The sequence below is a fragment of the Danio rerio genome, chromosome 22, assembly GCF_049306965.1.
Source record: "Danio rerio strain Tuebingen ecotype United States chromosome 22, GRCz12tu, whole genome shotgun sequence".
In the NCBI taxonomy this organism is placed as follows: Eukaryota; Metazoa; Chordata; class Actinopteri; order Cypriniformes; family Danionidae; genus Danio; species Danio rerio.
Window position 1 is genome coordinate 25,907,608 of NC_133197.1, and position 20,849 is coordinate 25,928,456.

General features: G+C 36.9%; 3 protein-coding genes and 1 long non-coding RNA gene across 4 annotated transcripts in view; 1 reads left to right on the top strand and 3 right to left on the bottom strand.

The window, feature by feature from the left end:
* fam20cl (family with sequence similarity 20 member C, like) overlaps positions 1 to 20,849 on the bottom strand; it is a 265,004-nt gene that overhangs the window by 110,911 nt on the left and 133,244 nt on the right. The window lies entirely within an intron of this gene.
* kat14 (lysine acetyltransferase 14) lies at positions 1,227 to 13,450 on the bottom strand. Its single transcript, NM_001002699.3, is given in 12 exon segments — positions 1,227 to 2,230; positions 2,307 to 2,497; positions 2,583 to 2,758; positions 4,461 to 4,594; positions 4,674 to 5,242; positions 6,693 to 7,112; positions 7,182 to 7,363; positions 8,296 to 8,417; positions 8,628 to 8,749; positions 8,897 to 9,166; positions 11,376 to 11,545; positions 13,275 to 13,450. Coding segments are annotated over 10 exon segments (2,349 nt in total). The 5' UTR covers positions 9,156 to 9,166; positions 11,376 to 11,545; positions 13,275 to 13,450; the 3' UTR covers positions 1,227 to 2,056.
* Positions 8,793 to 13,438, bottom strand: pet117 (PET117 cytochrome c oxidase chaperone). The gene is given in 3 exon segments (NM_001164812.2): positions 8,793 to 9,166; positions 11,376 to 11,545; positions 13,275 to 13,438. Coding segments are annotated over 2 exon segments (249 nt in total). The 5' UTR covers positions 13,371 to 13,438; the 3' UTR covers positions 8,793 to 9,166; positions 11,376 to 11,392.
* Positions 16,022 to 19,602, top strand: LOC137490748 (uncharacterized). Its single transcript, XR_011010741.2, has 7 exons — positions 16,022 to 16,108; positions 16,412 to 16,467; positions 16,869 to 16,922; positions 17,026 to 17,147; positions 17,530 to 17,644; positions 18,303 to 18,414; positions 19,360 to 19,602. It is a non-coding gene; the product is annotated as an uncharacterized lncRNA (long non-coding RNA).

A 20,849-nucleotide genomic window follows, 5' to 3' on the forward strand; every position in this document is an offset into this window, starting at 1 on the left:
TCAAGTTAAGGTCTTTCCTTCCTGTTTCAAAAACAATGTTTAACAATATATCTTGTTCACTGTCCACTGAACTGTCAACTGTAAGTTCAGCTGAAGTTGATGGGTACTCATATTTTTTACAAGTCATTGCAAATGAGTGTGGGCACACGTGCAGGTGTGCCTTATCATGAGTTACAGAACAGAACACAGGTGTCCTTATGGCCTTGATTCCATAAATCTACCCTCATTGTGACATTAATGCTGCTCTTTTAATTTATCTTCTCATCTCTGACTGCATTTACACAGAATGCCTTTTTTAAGCACACATACCTGATAATAATGCCACATGTATGGGTAATAATACAATAGATAATGATACTGAAATCACTCAAATAAGTATATAAATGAGAGTAATACATTCATCAGAAATTCATCAAGACACAATGAAATCCCCAACAAGAGTAGGAACATAGATTGACCGGTAAATTGAGAGCTTTGACTTTTGGCTGAGCTCTTTCTTTAAACACACAAAACCCCAAGATACTTAAACTCCTACACCTTGGGTAAGGAGTTTCCTCTGACCTGGAGATAGCGAGCCACCTTTTTTCAGTGGAACACCATGGCCTCAGACTTGGAGGTGCTGATTCTCATCCCAACCATGTCACACTTGGCAGCAAACCGCCCCAGTGCATGCTGAAGGTCCATGTCCGATGAAGCCAACAAAACAACATCATCTACGAAAAGATGAAATCCTGTGCTTCCCGAACCGGACCCCTCTAGCCCAAGGCTTTTTGTGTTTTTTTTTATTTTTTTTTTTTTTAATTTTAAATAATAAAATCACAATTTTAAAACATCTATAAACAGTGTTGGGTGTATTTACTTAGAAAGTAACTAGTTACTTTTAATAGATTACTTTTCTACAGAAAAAGTAAAACAAGGGATTACTTTTAATTTTGTTGCAATTTAATAGGCACTTGCCTTAAAGGGAATCTATTATGCCCCTTTCTATAAGATGTAAAATAAGTCTCTGATGTCCCTAGAGTGTGTATGTGAAGTTTCAGCCCAAAATACCCCACAAAATCTTTAAAACTGCCCCTTTGTGCTCTTTTCAAAAGAGGGTCCGTGTAAATTAGTTACTTTTTAGACATATTAATTAAAAAAGTAATTTAAATACAAAAATTGAAAAAATAACCACATTTTAAAGAACTCGTAATCATATTTTGTGTAAAACAGTGATGGAGTCAGAATTTTGAGAATTCACACTTACCATTTTAATTCCATGATGGAAAAAAAATCAGCATCAACCAAAACCATATTAAACATTTTGATGTTTAACTAACAGGTGGCAACATTTATATCTACACAACTTTAGGTGCATACAAAACATGAGTGGTGAAAATAAACAGTACTTCTTAAACTACAAAAACAAACTGAAATGTTCAGGATACAAAGGAGGGGGAGAATTACTACGCTGGTATGGCCAAGAGAGCTCAAAATTTGCTGCAAGTTAAGAAAAATGGCTAACAATTAGAGAAAACATCATCTATTTGACAACATATCCGAATGCAAATACAGAAATGATTTGCAGTAATAACACAGACCACAGTGGAAAAGCGACGATCCTGGCTGAATGATAAACAAACTGTTGGGAGGGGATTGAAACTCCCGTTATTGTTGTCACAGGTCAGGGTGACTTTAACAGGAAGCTGTCAGGTTCGTCGCATCTGTATTTGCATGTGTTGTAAGAATTTGTGTGCATGCGTGTTGTCAAACTAATGAAGATTTTTTTCTCCATTTGTTAGAGTTTTTCTATTTGCATTTGTTTTCGTAACTTGCTCAGCGCATGACCTCTCTCGGCTTTGGTAACGCTGGTGCAAAGAAACTAAATTTCCATTGGTATAACATAGAAACAAATATATATTTAATAACTCACATACTGAGACTCACATGGGACATAACAACGAGTATATCTGTGAAAACACTAGCAAACACTCTGTCTCTCTTTTGGTCTGTTCCAAGTGACATAAAAGCCAAATAACAAGTGGCACAATGATATAGAAAACGAAACACAAACTCCTCAACGACGTAAACGCAGTAAGAATGCGTGTCGGCACTCTTTGCTGTCCACTGGATAGTATTTATCATAAAAGTCCAGGATGTACTCCTCTGTCTTGAAGCCAAACTTCTGATAAAGTAGCATGGCAGAGTTGCTTGCCGATACGTGTAGAGTCACATCTTTTCCCATGCAGGTCTATAGAGAAGAGAAAGGTCATTACTGTTTTACACTGAATGGAGTGAACTCGGTGTAGTTGCTTTCTTGGACTCACCTGAATGAGATGGTAGATCATGAATGTGGCGATACCAGCTCGCCTCCATTCTGGATGCACCAGCAGGAAAGAGATGTAGGCCTCATTGTACTTCACGTCTGGCACCATGAAGCCAAAACCAATCACGACTTTCTTGTAAAGCACCACCACGCTGAAGTCTGGGTACTGGAGGCACTCCGACAGGTCGATACCTTATGGACAAAAAAAGCCTACTTATATTCCTTCAAGATCTTGTTTGATAGAGACATGGATTAGTTTGGATGAACTGATGATTACCAGGCCAGAAGATGTCTTGGCACATGGAGTTGACAGAGGGGATGTGATTTGGCCGTACGTAGCAGTAGTCTATAGGTGCGTCAGGTTCAGCTACCCAATTCGGGTCATTCCTGTGGTGATGCGCACGAATCTCTGAGAGCAAACGCAGCTTCAGTGGTCGACTCTCATAGTCTCTCCTGCAAGATTATGTACAACATGCACAAAGCTTTCAGACAGTTGTTACAATGGTCTTAGTCTTGTCAGTCTAAACTCCTGCTTGCCAAAGAGACCTGAAGATGCAAGTTTGTTGAGAATTAAAGTTCACCATGTCCTTTTATGAGTATTTATGCACTATTTTTTTTTTTTTTAGACTTGTTCAAGTATTTTGTTCACACTAAACATTCTAAAACAGAAAAACTGCTTTTGAAATACCCAAATGATACCAAAAAAATGTTGAATATGTTGTGGTGGCTGTACTCGTATATAAGCTTATTTCTAGCCACAGCCATATCACCTTTCAGCCCAAGACTGGTTACTCTCAGAAGCTTAGCAAAGCTAGGTTGAAAACTAGGTTGCTGTTGGAAATGGTAGTAGGGGGCGTTCAACCTGGGGTCCGTATGAGCCCTATGGTGGTTAATATGTTTGCGGCAATGTTGTAAATCAAATGGAACTTCAATTATTGGTACAGAGCAAGTACTGAGACCTTCTACTGCCAATGTATGCAGACATAACATACATGAAACACCATAGCAGATCTATACACCAGTGTAGCTGAGGTGAAGGAGGGTATATGAAAATGAGCTGAAGAAATTGTATGTCATTTTAAAAAAAGTGACAAGACAACATGTTACTAACAAAACCCATCCAGAACTTGCGGCTTTGGGTGGGAAACATTTAAGTTTGGGATAGTGACCGTAAGCTTTCCTAGAAAAAACTTAGGACAACAATCAAGGCATTTGAGGAAGTTCAGAACGAGTGCATCATTTGGTGTGGACTTTTTGCAACTATGCAGAACTTTTTCATACTAAAATGGCATTTCACATGAAAAACATAATACGATCCCTTTATCACGGAGTACAACTACTGAGCGGTATGGTTCAGTTAAGTCCAGTACACATTTATGTGCCTTTCCAAAGGTCCTCTCAAAGATACCAAAAAAGCAAACCGTACCATACCATTTTTGCACCCTTTCCATAAGGTAAGGTCTTTCACAATGGAATGATACCAAAAGGGTGAAGTTAAAATTACTGCTTAAGGCATTTAACAAGCCAGGGGAATGACAACACAGAAAGCTGCATTTTTAAATACACAGTCGAAACATTACACAGTAATAAATGACAACCACATGCCAAGAGCAAGAACAGGATCTATTGCATGGGTCACCAAACTTGTTCCTGAAGGGCCGGTGTCCTGCAGATTTTAGCTCCAACCCTAATCAAACACACCTGAACAAGCTAATCAAGGTCTCACTATGTATACATGAAACACCCAGGCAGGTGTGTTGAGGCAAGTTGGAGCTGAACCTTGCAGGGACACCGGCCCTCCAGGGCTGAGATTGGTGACCCTTGATCAATTGTATGTCCTCTGTTGTTGTTTACAAGGCCATTCACATGCTGCTTTTTCTATTTGTTCATGTTTGCCACTTGTCTACATTTGAAATAATGAACTTGAACGTGCAAAACATGGGATAAGTGAATGGCCCATACAGCTTTCTTTTTTGAGAGAAAATGACGCAGATCATGGCAAACTCCCCACGATACACTGCACCTACCAAATAAAGGAACTAGTGGCAATATAACTGCAAGCCTGATCAAGATGACCTGAACAGAATCATACTGTACTGTACTGTACTAAACCGTACTGCTCAGTGGAAATGGGTTCAGATGTGTCCATGTGTACCTGATGAATGGCTTGAGTACTCGGGATGTGTAGGGACTCTTGATGGTCTGATCCACGCAAGCATCAGAACCCATCAGCCTGTGCCAGAATGACACTGTGTGCTGATAAAACCCTTTCCTTACAGACACTGTTGACTGAGAAACAAAACAAAGCTTTTATTTTTTTTTCAATAGAAGCTGTAACCCATACCATATGAGTTTTCTTAGGACTTACTTGAAAGCGGTCAAGAATACGAAGGTCCTGGCTGGTGGTCCTGTATTTCTCCTCTCCACTTGTCCTGTGCCTAGCCAAACCCCCTTGTGCCCCATAGACGCCTCCTACTAGGCTGAGTGTTGCACTCACAGCCTGATCCACATCCAGCAAGGGTAGCCCTCGCTCTCTTTTAGCCTGCCGCACAAGTAACTTACGATGCAGCCTTTTGGCCTGTGGTGTGACGGCCAACGCTTGTGGGCATGCTTCCAGCTTGTGGAGCAACATGCGCTCCTCGTAAAGGCTGATGAATGTGTGGCAGGGGGCAGGTAAAGACACACAGCCTTCACCCTTGTCCTGGAGACCCTTCCTTCGCTCTAAAACTCGTCCTCTTCTGCCGTCGTCCTGGCCCTCATCTTCTTCAACATCTCTGCCACGCTCCTCATCTTCACTCTCCAGTTCTTGTTTGATTAGCTCAGCCGGACGTAGCTTTTTCCTGACCATGATGGTACCAGTGGCCAAAGGCATGCTGGGAGGAGGAATATACTCCATCCCAGGGTCAATAACACCCTCTGCATCCAATTCTTCATCATCTGATGGAAGGTAATGCAACAAATTTAAATAAGCAAAAATGTGTAACATGTCTTGACAAGTTTTATTCTGATTATTTTTGATTAAAGATGGTTGCACACTGTGAAGAAATAATCAACAGTATATAGGGGTTGGACAGGTGTTCTGGTTGGGTATTAAGACATTGCTATGAGTGTAAAGGCATTTCTATGGGGACAAGGGTGTTTCTAGGGTGTTCATTAATGTTCTATATCAGGAACGGAACTGCAGTCCTGGGAGGCCACTATTTTTTGTAAGGTTCATCTTAGACTAAACATCTGCTTGTAATTTACAAGCAATTCTGAAGACATTCATTTTTCATGTGCGTTTGATTAGAGATGGAGCTGAACTCTGCAGGACGATACACCAGGGGTGCTCAACCCTGCTCCTGGAGATCTACCTGCCTGCATAGTTCAGCTCAAACCTGGATCAAAAACACCTGAACCAATTAATTAGGACCTGAACATCACTTGTCAATTACAGGCAAGTGTGTTTAATATGGGTTGGAACTGAACTCTGCAGGAAGGTAGATCTCCAGAAACAGGGTTGGTCACGCTTGAGATCCACACCTTACCCTTTCTGGGTTGTTGCCAAGGAAATTATTTGGGTGTTTGTAGGATGTTCTGTGTTGCTATTTATTTGCAAGGTTACTGCAATGTTGCTGGCCAGCTACTAGGCAACTATGGCTACTTTTAGGGTACTCGGGTGGTTGTTAAGGTATTGCTAGAAAATTACTATAGAACTATTGGTGGTCTTGAATATAATGTTTGTATGTGGTGGATAGGGTATTTTGCAGAATTGCTGGGATGTTGTTGTGGAACTATGGGTGGTCAAAAGGCATTTTTAGAGAGATCAATGTGGTTGTTAGGATGTCATGACTAGGGTGCACTGGGTGATTTTTAGAATGTTCAATAGGATACCCTTTAAAGAATTGCATTGCTCTGGGTGATTGGTGGGCAGCACGGTGGCGCACTGGGTAGCACGATCACCTCACAGCAAAAAGGTCGCTGTTTCGAACCTCAGCGGGGACAGTTGGCATTTCTGTGTGGAGTTTGCATGTTCTCCACGCGTTTGCGTGGGTTTCCTCCGGGTGCTCCGGTTTCCCCCACAAGTCCAAAAACAAGTGGTACAAGTGAATTGAGTAAGCTAAATTGACCATAATGCGTATAGATGTTTCCCAGTGATGGGTTGCAGCTGGAAGGGCATCCACTGTGTAAAACATATTCTGAATAAGTTGGTGGCTCAATCCACTGTGGCGACGCAGATTAATAAAGGGGCTATTGTGCGACTATTCATCCATTTTGGTTTCCATCTGATACACTAAAAAGAACAGATACACCCTCTAGACACCAGGTAGCAATCAAATAGAAATTTAAGTCTTAACTAATTAACTATAAAAAAGTTATTTGCTGGATAGCAAGTGTAGCATCTCACCGTGGAACAGAGCCTGAGGGGGCATGACATCCGGGATCAGATCGGCCTCTGACAGCAGGCTGGGCGTAGCGGAGTGTGAGGCAGGGGTTCCAGGGGCAGAGAAGTCAGGAGAAGGGGATGGGGATGGAGAGGTGAGGGGGGTTCTGTCTGATGAGCTGAGGGAGGAAAAGTCAATGACTTCACCCTTCTCCAGATAAGGCTCGGGCCGTCGAGCACGGTTGCCCAGTTTCACAGGTGTAGACGAGGCACTGCGGTCAAGAAACCCAGCCGCCTCCTTCTGTGCACGTCGAATCTCTTTTGCCTCTTGTGTTCGAGAACGCTTTTCTTTCAGCTGCATGGCGTTTTCCACTGGGTTACGACTTCCCCGCTTCCTCAAACCCTCCACTGTGATTATGGGGTCCAGAGATGGCTTTGACACAGCTTAAAACAATAACACTTCAAATAAATGAAAATCCTGCATAACTTTTAAAATGTTAAAACCATTATTACCTTTTGCCTTGACCGAGGCTGCAGAGCTTTTGTCACCCTCAGGGCGAAGAGTAGGTGGACGATTCTGAACCAGCTTCCACCAACCCGGTTCACCAAACTCCTGCGCTCCTGAACGGAAAAACGTTGGGCTGCCGACTGACAGACATCCTGCCACTGTGCTCCACCACGTGGACGTCTTCTTTCTTAAGTGTGTAAACCATAAAAAGCAAATATATCCAGGTTTTAGTCTGTTCACTCTGCGACCATATTTGTAATGCCTCCTGGTGGTTCAACCTAAGCCAAGGACTACATAAATGAATGGGAGAATCCTGAAATCTCAACTGAACTTTTAAATACATTATATATTATATACTCTCCAGCCTCTGCTGCCTAGGCAGCAGCTCTACACAAGAAGTTTGGCCACAGGAGAAATGGTCGTGCCCAACTGAGCCTGATTTTTCTCTAGTTTGTTTCCTTCACTTTTGTCAGTTAGTGAAGTTTGTTCCTCACCACTAGCTTGCTTGGTTTGGAACTTGTGAATCTGTGCATTGATGGATTTGCTCTTCAGTGTTTGGACTTTCAGCAGTAAAATTTAAACCACACTGAACTGAACCAAACTCTGCAAACTAAAGTGACAGTTTCAATTTACGAGAACTTCTATGTTAAGCTGCTTTGGCACTATCTACATTGTAAAAGCGCTATAGAAATAATCATTTCTTAACTGTTGTTGCTTAAGCAGTTTGCTCCAGCTACTACGCATGTGCAAAGACTTGCATGACACCAATCTCCTTTATGGCTGTATCAATATTAACCAGGTGACACATTAGAAAAACTGGAAAACAAAGTGAAACTGGAGCAAAGTCTGGAAAACGACAATGAAAGGACATGATATGCCATGCAATGTGATCTCTCAAAATCAACAGAGACACACGGTTGACAGGTATTGATGTAACAATCAAGCAAATCTGTAGGTTGACAATTGGCTATTTTGATCAGATGGGAGTACTTTCTTTGCTGTGGCGGCCATACAGAGCTTTGCACTTTCCCCAATTCGTAGTAATGCAAGTTGACCATCTTTACATATTAAGAGGGTTTGTCATTACAATTTTTTTCTAGTTTTGGTACTCAGTCTCACCTAGAACCAAGTAGGAAGGTCCAGTGGCGACTGATAAATGCGCAGATATCTTCTTTCCATCTGAAGTATCCTTGTCGTCCAGTTCCCTCTAAAGACAGGTTATACATGGCCAACATCACCACCTAAGAACAGAAAATCAAACATTTCATTCACTTTGTTGGTATGTAGAACCTAATCATAGACCAATTCATAAACATCACTTTAAATATGATAATTTATTTTTTTGAAAAATGTTTAGGTATGTGTGAAGACATTTTCATTGAAAACAGATGCTGAAATGTTCTTTCAGATACTTTTTTTCTAGTTAAATATCATGGCTTTTTTATGTGTACCTGCTGCCAGGTCAGCCTCATCCTCTCAAAACTCTCCTTCCCATCTTCAGCACAGTCGGAGCAGATGAACTTAAAGAAGTTGTCTCCTTTAAGGTAGCTGGGTTGCTCTCCACGTAGCTGGACTGAACCATACAAAGAAGAAATAAAGGAAAAACAGCTGAGACCTGGTTTCAGATCAGGCTTTATTGACCAAGCAAACACATATTGCACATAATATGATCCCACAAGGGTGCATCAAACATGTCGTCCCCTTTCCCGAATCTTCTCACCAGCCGGGATCCATTTGTGGCACTTGTCGCAGTAGAAGGACATGTCCTCGTTCCAGCTTCCCTCTCCGTCCTCCCCAATGTCGCTGTTCAGAGAGTCTCCGCTCTGGTCATGGGACAGATCCACAGATGCTTGATCCTCCGATTCCACAATGAGCAATGTCTCTCCCTCCACTTCCCCCTCCTCCAGACCCTCAGAGGCCGACGTGCACATGGTCTCCTCGTCCTGCACCGTGAGACCCCGCTGGTCCCCACTGTCCATTTTTTTTTAATCTTGTAGATGAGAGGAAGAAGTTAAATCAAGGGTTTCATAATGTTACATTAAAATTGAACTGATATTGAAATTGCAATTTTTTGCAAACCTGTATGTATATTCAGTATATTCAGCACACCATTGCAGTGCAGTTTCGTACTTGTACAATGATAGACTTCTTTTAACTCAAAAAAAGGGTTGGCAAGTCCTAAATTTAATTCTCTATAGCATCTTATCACACTTTAATGGAAAATTGTTGAAAATTAATTGTTTATATCCTAATAGGAACAACTTTTGAATCTATTCAGCCTGACGGGAGCACTAGCTTAGCATAAATCATTGATTCTGATTATCCCATTAGCATCTCATGCTCAAAATATTCAATTACATCTCAATAATTTTTACCGACTTTTTAGTGAAGCTTTATAAACTAATTTCGGGAGGAGCACATGATATGATTGATCGCAGCTGGTGTCTCATTCGTAATTAGCAATAATCCAATCAGATCGATTCAAGCCTATAATAAATAGACCAATTTCACCCTACTGCCTTACCTTTGTTATGAAAGAATTCCCCCTTCCACCCCTTTTCTTACTTTACCAGAAGGAACTCTCGAGTCTTACCTGATCTCGGACCCCTTACATGCTGACCAGGCAGGAGCCCTGGGCTCAATCATCTCTGAGCTTAGGATTCTCTCCCAGGACAGCATGCCAAACCTGCTAATAGCGTCTAAATGTGAACTCTTAAATTTCTATTCCCGGTAGGTTAAGGATTTAAGGTATTTTACAGTACTTTAGAAATACTCAAAAATGTCTCTGTCTAAAAAATGTCTTCAAACTATTATATTTGATTTACCAAAGTCACACAAATGGAAATTTCACATTGGTCACATCCACAACGGAGAGACTTCACATCCATAACAACACTTTTTCCTCATAAATTCAAAAATATGAAATAAAATAAAATCAATCATGTTTGTTCTATAGTGAGCAACTCTTATACTTTCGGGTTTCTTTTGGGTTGTGCAGTTTAATTCACAGAATTTCTCAAAGTATGTTTTACACTGTAAACCCGCAGACTTTTTTGGTCACATCCATAACGCACGTTTATTTTCCTCGTTTAAAGTACAAAAAATGTTTACAGATCAATATTATTCTGTTCCTATAACTCTGTGGTCAGTTGTTCTGGAAAATATAAACAGATGTTTCATTATAATGTTAACATATGCTTTCCATTAATCTATTTGAGTTTTTTCTGCAAATGCCACATCCATAACGCAGGATTTGCTCAGTTACATTGTGTACTTACACCTGTGGAATTTAAAAAGTTGTCATTTCCTAGGCCGATATGGCTAGGGTTTACATGCTCTAATCTAGCCTAATAATCAAGGAACAAGCTTTGAGCAAGATGCTAATGGTCTAATCCAACTCAATGAATTTATGCTAAGCTACAAGTGCTCCCGCCAAACCAGGTGATTTTACATTGAATTACTTTATTAAAGTTCACAAGCATTTCTTACCACTTAACTCCAACAATAGCTATATTATAATCCACATTAATGCACAATAGCTTAACTTTTATTGTAAAGATTCACTTTTTGACAGCCTAAACGTTTTAGCCATTAAAATTAATGTTTTTCAAGAGTTGAATGTTCTTAAAAAAGTGATTTCAATGATATTGTTCTTCTGTGCCATTATAGTCACAGCTGTGAAGACTTCAATATTCTTTCACATTTAAAATTATGTTTATCATAATATTTTTTTGTTGTTGATGTGAACAAGCCTTTAGACCTAGCTGAGAAACAGTTCAATTCATTTCAATCTTTTTTTTCTTCTCATTAATTTCTTCTATTGTGCGTCATTTTGTTTACTGTTTTATTATTACAGACAGTACGTTATTTCAATTCCTGTTTGCAATACGTCAAATCGGTATTGATAATGTGAAATTCAGTTAGCTAAAAATTAAAAGATCTCTTAAAAACCCTATTTATTTATAATAATATAAGATTGTAAGTGTCAAAACAAATAAATCAATAGCACTTAATAATTTAGTAAAATGTTTGGACCAGTAAGTAAGTAAAAATCCTCAGCATTAAATCCTGATATACTGTATAATACCTCACTTTTATAGAAATGCTCAAATTTGTGAATGCAAATATATAGCCGTAAAAGAAATCCTGGTAACAGCTGCACAAATGTACATTTCTTTATAAATAATAATTAATTGTACCAGTATAGGTGTTCGCTTTATGAATCGTGTGTTTCTGAGGCTTCAACCTGTCGTCGGTTGCGCTCTGTCACAAGCTCTCTCGTCAGCTGGATCTGCTCCTCAAGCGCACGAAGGTTCTCGCGCTTCCGTTCCAAACGCTCCAGATCACGCACAACACCCTCGCGCAGCCTCTGTGGATGTGAGTTAACAGGTTTATTGCATATTTTTACTGTTTAGAAATGTTATGATATGAAAGAAAACTATTTATAAACAAGATATAACTAATGTTATGAGTTATAGGTAAGAAATAACAATGGTAAGTTTCTTTGTCATTAAAATCCTCACAGAACTTTGATTTTGTAATTTTTTTTTTTTTTTTTTTTTTATGTAAATGAAATTGGTTTGAATGGAAACTGGATTGGCCGCACTTATTTCTGCTGGTAATGTTTTGTTTTTTATTGGTGGCATGTTAAAATCAGTAATTCCTAATGGAATATGTCCCAAAACAGACAGGTAGAAACCATTATGTACTGGTTTTAATGGTTAAAATTGTAATGTTTTATTGGTGTTGGTAGAGAAAACTATTAGAATATGTGACTGTGAGGTAAAGCGACAGTTCATTAGGGCTGCATGATATTGGAAAAATCTGATATTGCAATGTTTTATTTTTTGGCAATAAATTTTGCAATATGAATATATTTTTAGTCCAAATATCAAATAAATTCTTAGACCAAGTAGAATTATTGTTTAACTTTCACCATCAAAAGAAATAAGTGAGAATGAAGAGTTTGTTGCTTGTTTTAATGAAATTATCTGCCAGTGGAGTGAGTGAAATAATCTTATTTTCACTTTCAACAAGACAAAACATTTTAGGATTTTTTTTTTGCATAAATCATAGAAATTATATATAAATACATTGATTAAATACAATTCTGTAGCTCCTGCTCAACTATAATTCAGACTGAACTTTGTGGATGTGCATATTGCAATGCTAAAACGATATATTGTGCAGCTCTACAGTTCACCTAAAAATTTGTCATCATTTACTCACTCCTGCACTTGTGCCAAACCTGTTTGAGTTTCTTTCCTCTGTTGAACAAAAATTAAGATGTTTTGAAGACTGTTAACAGAGAAAAAAAAACAGCCACTGACCTCCATATTAGCTACGTTTTATTATTATAATAAATGTCAATAGCTGCTGCTTTCCAACATTCAGAATATCTTGTTTTGTGTTCAAAAGCTCTAAAGAAACAATTTAAGTGTAAATAAATGGTGTGGAACATACAATTTTGAGTAAACTTTTTCTTTTAAAATATTGATGTAAAGTTGGTTTTGCATTTACACAGTCAGACTTTCTTCTTTATAATATAATTTCAGAAAAGTATTCTTTGCAAATCATTAATAGTGAAATCATACTTGCAGCCAATGACTGTCAAAACACAACTCGTTCACAGTCAATTAAATAGTGCTAATGGTTTTTTATTATTATTATTTTCTTTTTTTTAAGTTACACTGGCATGTGATTTCAGACGGAATATTCTTAGTACTATGGTAAACATTATAGGAGCATGTCAGTGAAGTTGTCTCTGAACGAATGTGCAACTACAAAACCAACTTTACCACAATCTCCAAAGTTTTGCCTTAAAGCAGGTATGAGATAATTACAAAACTACAAATAAAATGTAACGAAAACAACAGCTACTATTATGACAAAACATATATACCCTACGAACAGTACATTTCAGCCGGAATACCCCAGTAAATCAGCTTTTATCATAGTGCTTTTATTGTAGTCTATAAAACCGATTATTCTGCAAATCTGTACATGTTCCTGTACTGAATGCAACTGAAAAACATTGATGGACCCTTCAACAGCAGTGCCTCATGCTCATTTGGCTAGAAGGACACGGATCTATTTACCTGTCTGTCCCAGTTCTGCTTGATATGAACGCCTGCAACGGTGCTGATAGTGAGCACTATCGACAATCCCAGGACAACCTTAGAAGCGGTAGACATAGTTATGAAGCATTACTGAGGATTAAACTACAGGGTGATGGTGGACTGCTAGGGCACTTTGATAACAGAATGGAGCATTTTCTTTGATGGTGATTTCACCAGGATGTAACGCGCATTGCTGTCGCCTAGCTGTCAGGAGTGGTGGTGTAGTTAAACAATAAATGTTACGCATGCGTATTCTTTAATCGAGGGCAAAGCTTTTTGTCGATGGTAAAGCAATAGTTCACCCAAAATTAAAAGATCTGTCATCATTTACTGGCCAATTCCACCAAATAGGTGCCTTTTTATTGTGGCAAAAACAGAATCTAATAACACAAACGTAACCTTTCAAAATATGTATTGGTCCAAAAACAACTAACGAGTCTTTTAAAAAGCATGGACAAAAGTATATCAGGTAATTACGTTTTTTTCCCCTTAAGACAGTGATTTTCTTTTTAAAATTTCGCTTGTTAAATTTTCAAACATTTTATATTTGTGTTTAAAAATCAATATAAATGCACGCAAGGGGTATTTTTCTAAAAATGCAATGGTATTTTTGCTTAAAAAAATAAGAAAATACACACACACACACACACACACACACACACACACACACACACACATACACACACACACACACACACACACACACACATATATATATATATATATATATATATATATATATATATATATATATATATATATATAATTTTTTTAATAAATGTATTTGAGGCAAAGATGAGATATAGAGTTACATAACAATGCAAAAGAAAATGAAAAAAGCTAAGATTTTAATGCTTATATTTTACAGTGTAATGCAGTGTTAAAGACTAAAAATACTATTTTTCAGTGTTTTAGGTAGTTTTTTTTTTTCAATCTTTTAAATGTTAGAGATTTGATTTGTAGTTTGGACCATATAAAGGACAGTTTGCTTATTAATAGCATGCATGTTTCAGTTATTTTTTAGCATATTTATAGATATTTAGTCCTGGGGACAGAAAAGGCACACATTCAGTGGTATGGCCCTATTTTTGTTTCAAACCTTTATGAGTTTCTTTTTTCTGTTCAACACTTTTACCCGTTGACTTGCCAATTTGTTTTTCCTACTTTAAGTAAATGGTTAGGTTTTTCAGCTTTCTTTAAAATATATTCTTTTGTGTTGAACAACAGAAGATACTAAAAAAGGTTTTTAACCACCTGACGTAGAGTAAAAAGTGAGTAAGCCTTTATTATTTTGACTATCCCTTTAGGTACACTGTAAACGATTTCTGTTGTTTTCACAGTATTATACTGCATTTCTCAACAGTTTTTTACTGTATAAGCTGTGCACAGTGTGTTACTGTATATATTGTTGTTTTCACAGTATAATAATGTATTTTCAACTTTTCTATACTGTAAACATGGTTAACAGTATGTTACTGTAGATTTTATAATGAATTTTGGGGAAAAATCCGTTACTGTGCATCTAAATACAGTACTGCAAATGACCAAGAACAACTCCACACACACTATATATTATGATTATTATGTTTATTTATTTTTAGACAAATTATTTTGTGAAGTAAATAACCTAACCAGTTTCTTCAGACTGTTCAGTGCATTAAACTGTCCCCTGGTTTTCCATTTTTGGGTGCACTTTATAAGGCAACATGGAAATATTAAATAATATTTAATAAACATAACTTTGTGCTAAACCAAAACGTAAATTGGAACAAAAATAAATTGATTCACGTAACCAAAGACTGTTAAACACACAAAATGATTTCAAAGTCAGCTTAAATGTCAGAGTGAGCAACCTGCTTTAGACGGATTCAAGAATATTGGGCGCCCATATTGGCCACCGTAGAGGTCACATATCTCCGCATTTTCAAAACAACATTTTAAAATACGCACTATCTTAATAAATAAACCACAGAATTGAGTTTAAAACAACTACATTCTCGCATGAAAAACGGTTAAAACTTTATTTCAAAACACATTTATTATCTAGTCATCGAAGACAGGGCATGTCTCAATAATGTCTAGGCCGATTAAAGCATGAGGTTTGCCGGATACATGAGTGATGGAGCGCCGTCAACCCCTGGAGGTCAGAATCTCCCCTATCGGCAAAGCACACTTAAAATTAGACATGATATCTATAAACAAACCACAGATTTGAGTTTGGAAGAACTACATTCTCGCATGAAAAACTGTTAAAACTTCATTTCGTGACATATTAAACGCAATATTTATGATATGATCTGGCTTTTCTCATCCGCCATTATATTTGCTTGTTGGTGTGAAATGAACCCTGGGAGAAAAAAATATTAATTCTCAAAACACTTCAAGCGAACCTTATTCTTATTGTTAAAGTCAGATATATGTAATATTTTCGCTGGTAAAGTGAGAAGAAAAAAACAATATTACTATTTTATCAATACCACGTTTGCACTGGTTCGGTTCAGCACACAAACGACACCGAATCGGATTGAACCGTTTGCTCGGGAATTATTTTATCACACGTGTTCACAAGCACATTCAGCAATATGTGTATAAATGTGTGTGGCCGAGCAGTATAACGAAATAGTAATGATTCATGGTTGTGTCTTACAATAATATACAAAAAGGAATCGGTTTTAGGCGGACTCGACTCTTTACTGTTCTAAGGAGCCGATTCATAAAGCCGAGCCGACTCGATTCGACCTTCACCAGGCAAGCAACGGCTCTTCTAATTTGAAATCAACCTGTCGCCTTTTCTTCCAGTGAATTCATCCTCGGTAAGTGTTTAAAAGTCAAATTCTGTTCGTTAAAGGATTGTTTTGTGTATATTTCCGTGTAGTGTGTGTGTAATTTAAAATAATTAACCAAGTTACTTTAATTGTACTGTAAGTTAGGTAGGCTACTTATGTCACGTTATTCGACGCCAGACCGTGTTTGTAGTGTTTGCGAGGTATTAGTAGATAAGGTAATTACAGTGAGTTTATCTTGAGTGAGTTTTTGACCATAGTTACGTTAAGTTACCTGAAAAAAAACGTAACTTTTACTTGGGGTTAACTGCATTAATGAATTCTCTATTTCAGCACAACACTGAGATGAAGGCAAAGTCACCATGAAAAGTTAAACGTTTAACGTTAAGGTAAGCTCTGGTCTTCATGTGGTCATTATGACCAAGTTATCATTATGGTTAGATTTGTAAACTGTAAGTTAGTTATTCACACTAAACTCACAATGAAACAAGTCTAAACTGTTTTATTAAATTGAGCTGATAATAAAATTCAGTTGATGTCTTTTAAGCTAACGTTAATATTAACATAATTCATATTAATTGTCTATTTCTCACTGGTTAATGAGCTTATTGTATAACGTTATTGTGTCATCAATTGTACATTTTATTTTTGGTGTTCAGGTGTAGGGAATGATTTGTATACAAATTTATTTGAACCCCATACAGATTTGTATGGTTGTACCATAGATTTAGATTATTAAATGTTAAGTCTTATTTTACTCTTATTATATTTATCTTTTTTGCAACTACAGCAATTGATGCTGAAAAACTGATGCTACCAATCTCTCCTCACTTGATTATTCAAGGTAATGTTGATGTCTTCCTCATTTTGATTAGATTTTAAAATGTCAAGTTGTTCACAGATTTGTTGTGAGGAGTTTCATGTATAACCTCTTTTGCTTCTTCCAGAAGCGACGCAGTGGCACAGTAGGTAGTGCTGTCACCTCACAGCAAGAAGGTTGCTGGTTCGAGCCTCGGCTGGGTCAGTTGGCTGAATACAATGGCATAATGATTCTGCTTGCTCACAGGAGGTACTTGATTTAGTTTTTCTCAAGCGATACATTAGTTTTTATGAGTAATGCGTGACACTTGAATTGAAGGGACAGTTCACCCAAAAATGAAAATAATGGCATCTTTGGCATCCTCCACTTGTTTCAAAATAGTTAGATTATTTTTTTGTTCCATTGAACACAAACTCATATTTTTTTTTTAAAGAAATTTGGTTCAAATATGGATGTCAATAGTTACTGGTTTCTAACATTCTTCAAAATATCTGCTTTAGTGTTCAACAGAAATTTAAATGTATTTAAAACACATGGAGTAATGGTGGCAGAAAAGTAAACTATCCTTTTAAATATTTTATTCTGAGACTTATTTAAATGTGTCTTGTCTTTTGCCATATTGTCTTTCTAGCTCAGATTGTGATGGACCTAGAATGTGACACCAGTTACTCTTAAGTCAAGAACCAAATAAAGCACAGATGTGGAGGGATCTGCAACTAAACTAACTGGAGGAAAGGAACCTTTAGGTAAAAACACCTGCTTTATTTAGATCTGAAGTATTTTATTTGGCATAGAGTATTATTTTTTTATTCTTATTCTAATTTTATGTTATGTATATACTGAATATAAGTCATTTAAATTTCACAAATGATTGAATATAAAATATCATCTAGATGTCTTATTTTTTATTGTCTTAAACATTGGTGCTCAACCCTGTTCCTGGAGATCGACCTTTCTGCAGAGTTTAGCTCCAACCCTGATCAAACGCAACTAAACAAACTAAATAGTATCTGAAGGAGCACTTGGTAAATAAAGACAGGTGTTCTTGATCAAGGTTGCAGGTAAGCTCTGCGAAAAAGTTGGTCTCCAGGAACAGGGTTGAGCACCCCTGATCTAAATGCTCAAAAATGCTGTTTCCGAGGCGAGGTTAGATGTAGTTCAGAAATAGATTAGTTAGGATCAATGCTTAAAGTAAATGTTTACTTCTCTCTGTAGACCAAACATGATTAGTATTCCACACATTTTAATGAATTATTTATTTTGGTTACTTTTACATCTATATATGGGTAAGCAAGTATTTAATAAATAAAATTATTTTAAACCACTTGACTTAACCAAATGACTCTATTACCCTAGCTGCTGAGAAAAAAACATGTAAAATAACAGATTTTTTTTTTTTTACAGTGTGGGTGAACATACTACCTTGATGTCCAACAAAGACTGCACAAGAGCTCATTTGATGGCACATATTCTGTCCTGTCTACATCTCTGACAACCTGGAAGTGCTTCGACATCAGTGAGTAATAAATCTTCACATTATCATGCATTCAGGATTTCTGTAAGCCTATCTTTAATTTTAGTTTGTAATTAGCAGTGACTGTTTTAAAATTTGGTATTTAAATTATTCTTAACGTTTTACTGATGCTGTGCACAGTAACGTTATGATGATTTAAATTGAGGAAATGTCACTGGAGAGGTGTAATAATATTTATTTGTCTCACTGACATGCCATCACTGCATATTGAAATACAGTAATACTAATTGACCGCAAAATATTATCACAAACATTTCATGAAGTAGACTGCTTGACTACTCTTCATTTCTTTGCTCAACTTTAACACATTTGATCGTGTTGCTGTGCCTTTCGGCAGATTTTGCCAAAAATGAATGCTTAGTGATTACTTTGTTTTATGCGAACCAAATGTCAGTAACTTATCATTAGCATTATTTTTTTTTAAATCACCCATGGCTTTCATGTTCTCTAACGCAATCTTGTCTGTAAGTTAGAAGTAGATTTTCACATGTTAAAAGCCTAAAAGTACTTGATTAACATTAGTCACGTTAAATTAGATTATTTTATTTATTTATTTATTTTTAATATGTAGCCTCTTAAGGTCAGAATTAACTGTGTTCACCCCTCTTAAATTCATGGAAGCGCTAGTGTGGTCATGGAATCAGATATTCATGCTATACAGAGTTAGACATTAAGTTAAGATGAGACTTTATTTTTTACATACCTGTGTGGACACTTGAATAGTGTTGACTTGACTGATCTTTTCCCCATTACTGTTAGTGTAATTGTAAATAGACAACAATCTGTATTTTGCCAACAAAAACGATAAAAAACAGTGTTTTATATATATAAAACAGCAGTGCTGTGTTTGGTTTCTGAATGAATGAAATAATTTGAGGCATGATTAGTTTTTACTCCAGTGATTGACTCTGCTTGTCGTTTTTGCAGGATCATCAGAAGTGCTCCTGCCCTTTTTCACTGTCCCTTTTCCACAACATCATTTGGCCTTCATCATTTCGTGTCTTGTAGCAGTATTTTCATCTGTTTTTAAAATTGTAATACTTTTTGATGCATTAATTGTTGACTGGTTTTACTGATCAATTTTTCATCAGTGTTCTGTTGCTGTGTTATATTGAATAATTGCTACTGTTTCAGTAGGGTTTACACAATAAACTTTTATTGTGAAGTTAAAGTTTCAGTTTCTTTATTTTTCTTGTATTTCTTAAACAGTTAAAATAACATTTGTGCAACTTTTTTTGCTCATTTTAAAGTAGCACTGTTAAATACAATAAAATAACATTTAATAACTGTAAAATACTATACAGTAATAATGAAAGTAACGTTAAAATACCGTAGTTCTGCATGGTAAAAATGTACAGTAAAATACTGTTTTCAGTTTTGCAGTATGTGTATTACTACTGTAATTGGTGTTACAGTATAAAAAGAAAACAGTAAAATGATGTATTACATTTTACAGTAAATCTAATACTAAAGTAATTAGTATTACAGTAATGTTACTGTTTTATGAAATACAGCAGCTACTGGATAATTGTTGCCAGTAACTTACTGTTAATTTAACAAGAAATCGTTTACAGTGTATCCAACACATTTCATCCAAGATTTATCAACTCATCAACTGCAGTGAAATGCCAGAGGAATCAACTTTTCATTGACAGGGTTTTTAATAAGATCTTTGCTTCAGTCAGATTTCCACTCTTCATTTCTCACTTCCTCTCTTTCTGTCCTGCCCCAGGTCTGAATCCACATTTGAAGAGTAATAATGTATTCTGGACACAATCCTCACTGTCCTCGGCCTCTGTCCTCATATACTGTCCATCCTGCAGAATGTTGGACTCCTCTGTAAACTTTAGTGTCTGGAGTATGTGTGTGTGTGTGTGTGTGTGTGTGTGTGTGTGTGTGTGTGTGTGTGTGTGCGTGTGTGTTTGTGCACATCTCACTGAGTCACAACTTACACAAGGAACAAGTTATGAATGAGGGATTGTGTCTGATTTCCCACTGCTCACACACAATAAAGTAATGTGGCAGATGTGAGAATCCTTTCTGAATTCAAAATAAGTTTGATCTAAGGGGAAACAAATGGGACACAGACTTTTAAAAAATGTAGAGGTATTAAAGGGATAGTTCACCTAAAAATTAAAGTTCTGTCATAGTTTATTTATCGCGCCACATTGAGATTATAGTTCCTAGCCAAATTGTCCTAAAAAAAACAATACTACTGTCATAGTGCACAGAGTAACTGAACTGAACAACAAAATTGTTGTATGAAATTTTCCAGCGTGATGCTAATTGTGAAATTCAATGATTTATGCTAAGCTAGACTAAAAGTGTTTCCGCCAGACTCTGAGATCAGCTGAATATATAAAAAATAAAGTAAAGCTCGACTGTTTAACCCTAAGGGAGTTAAAATAAGTCTATAA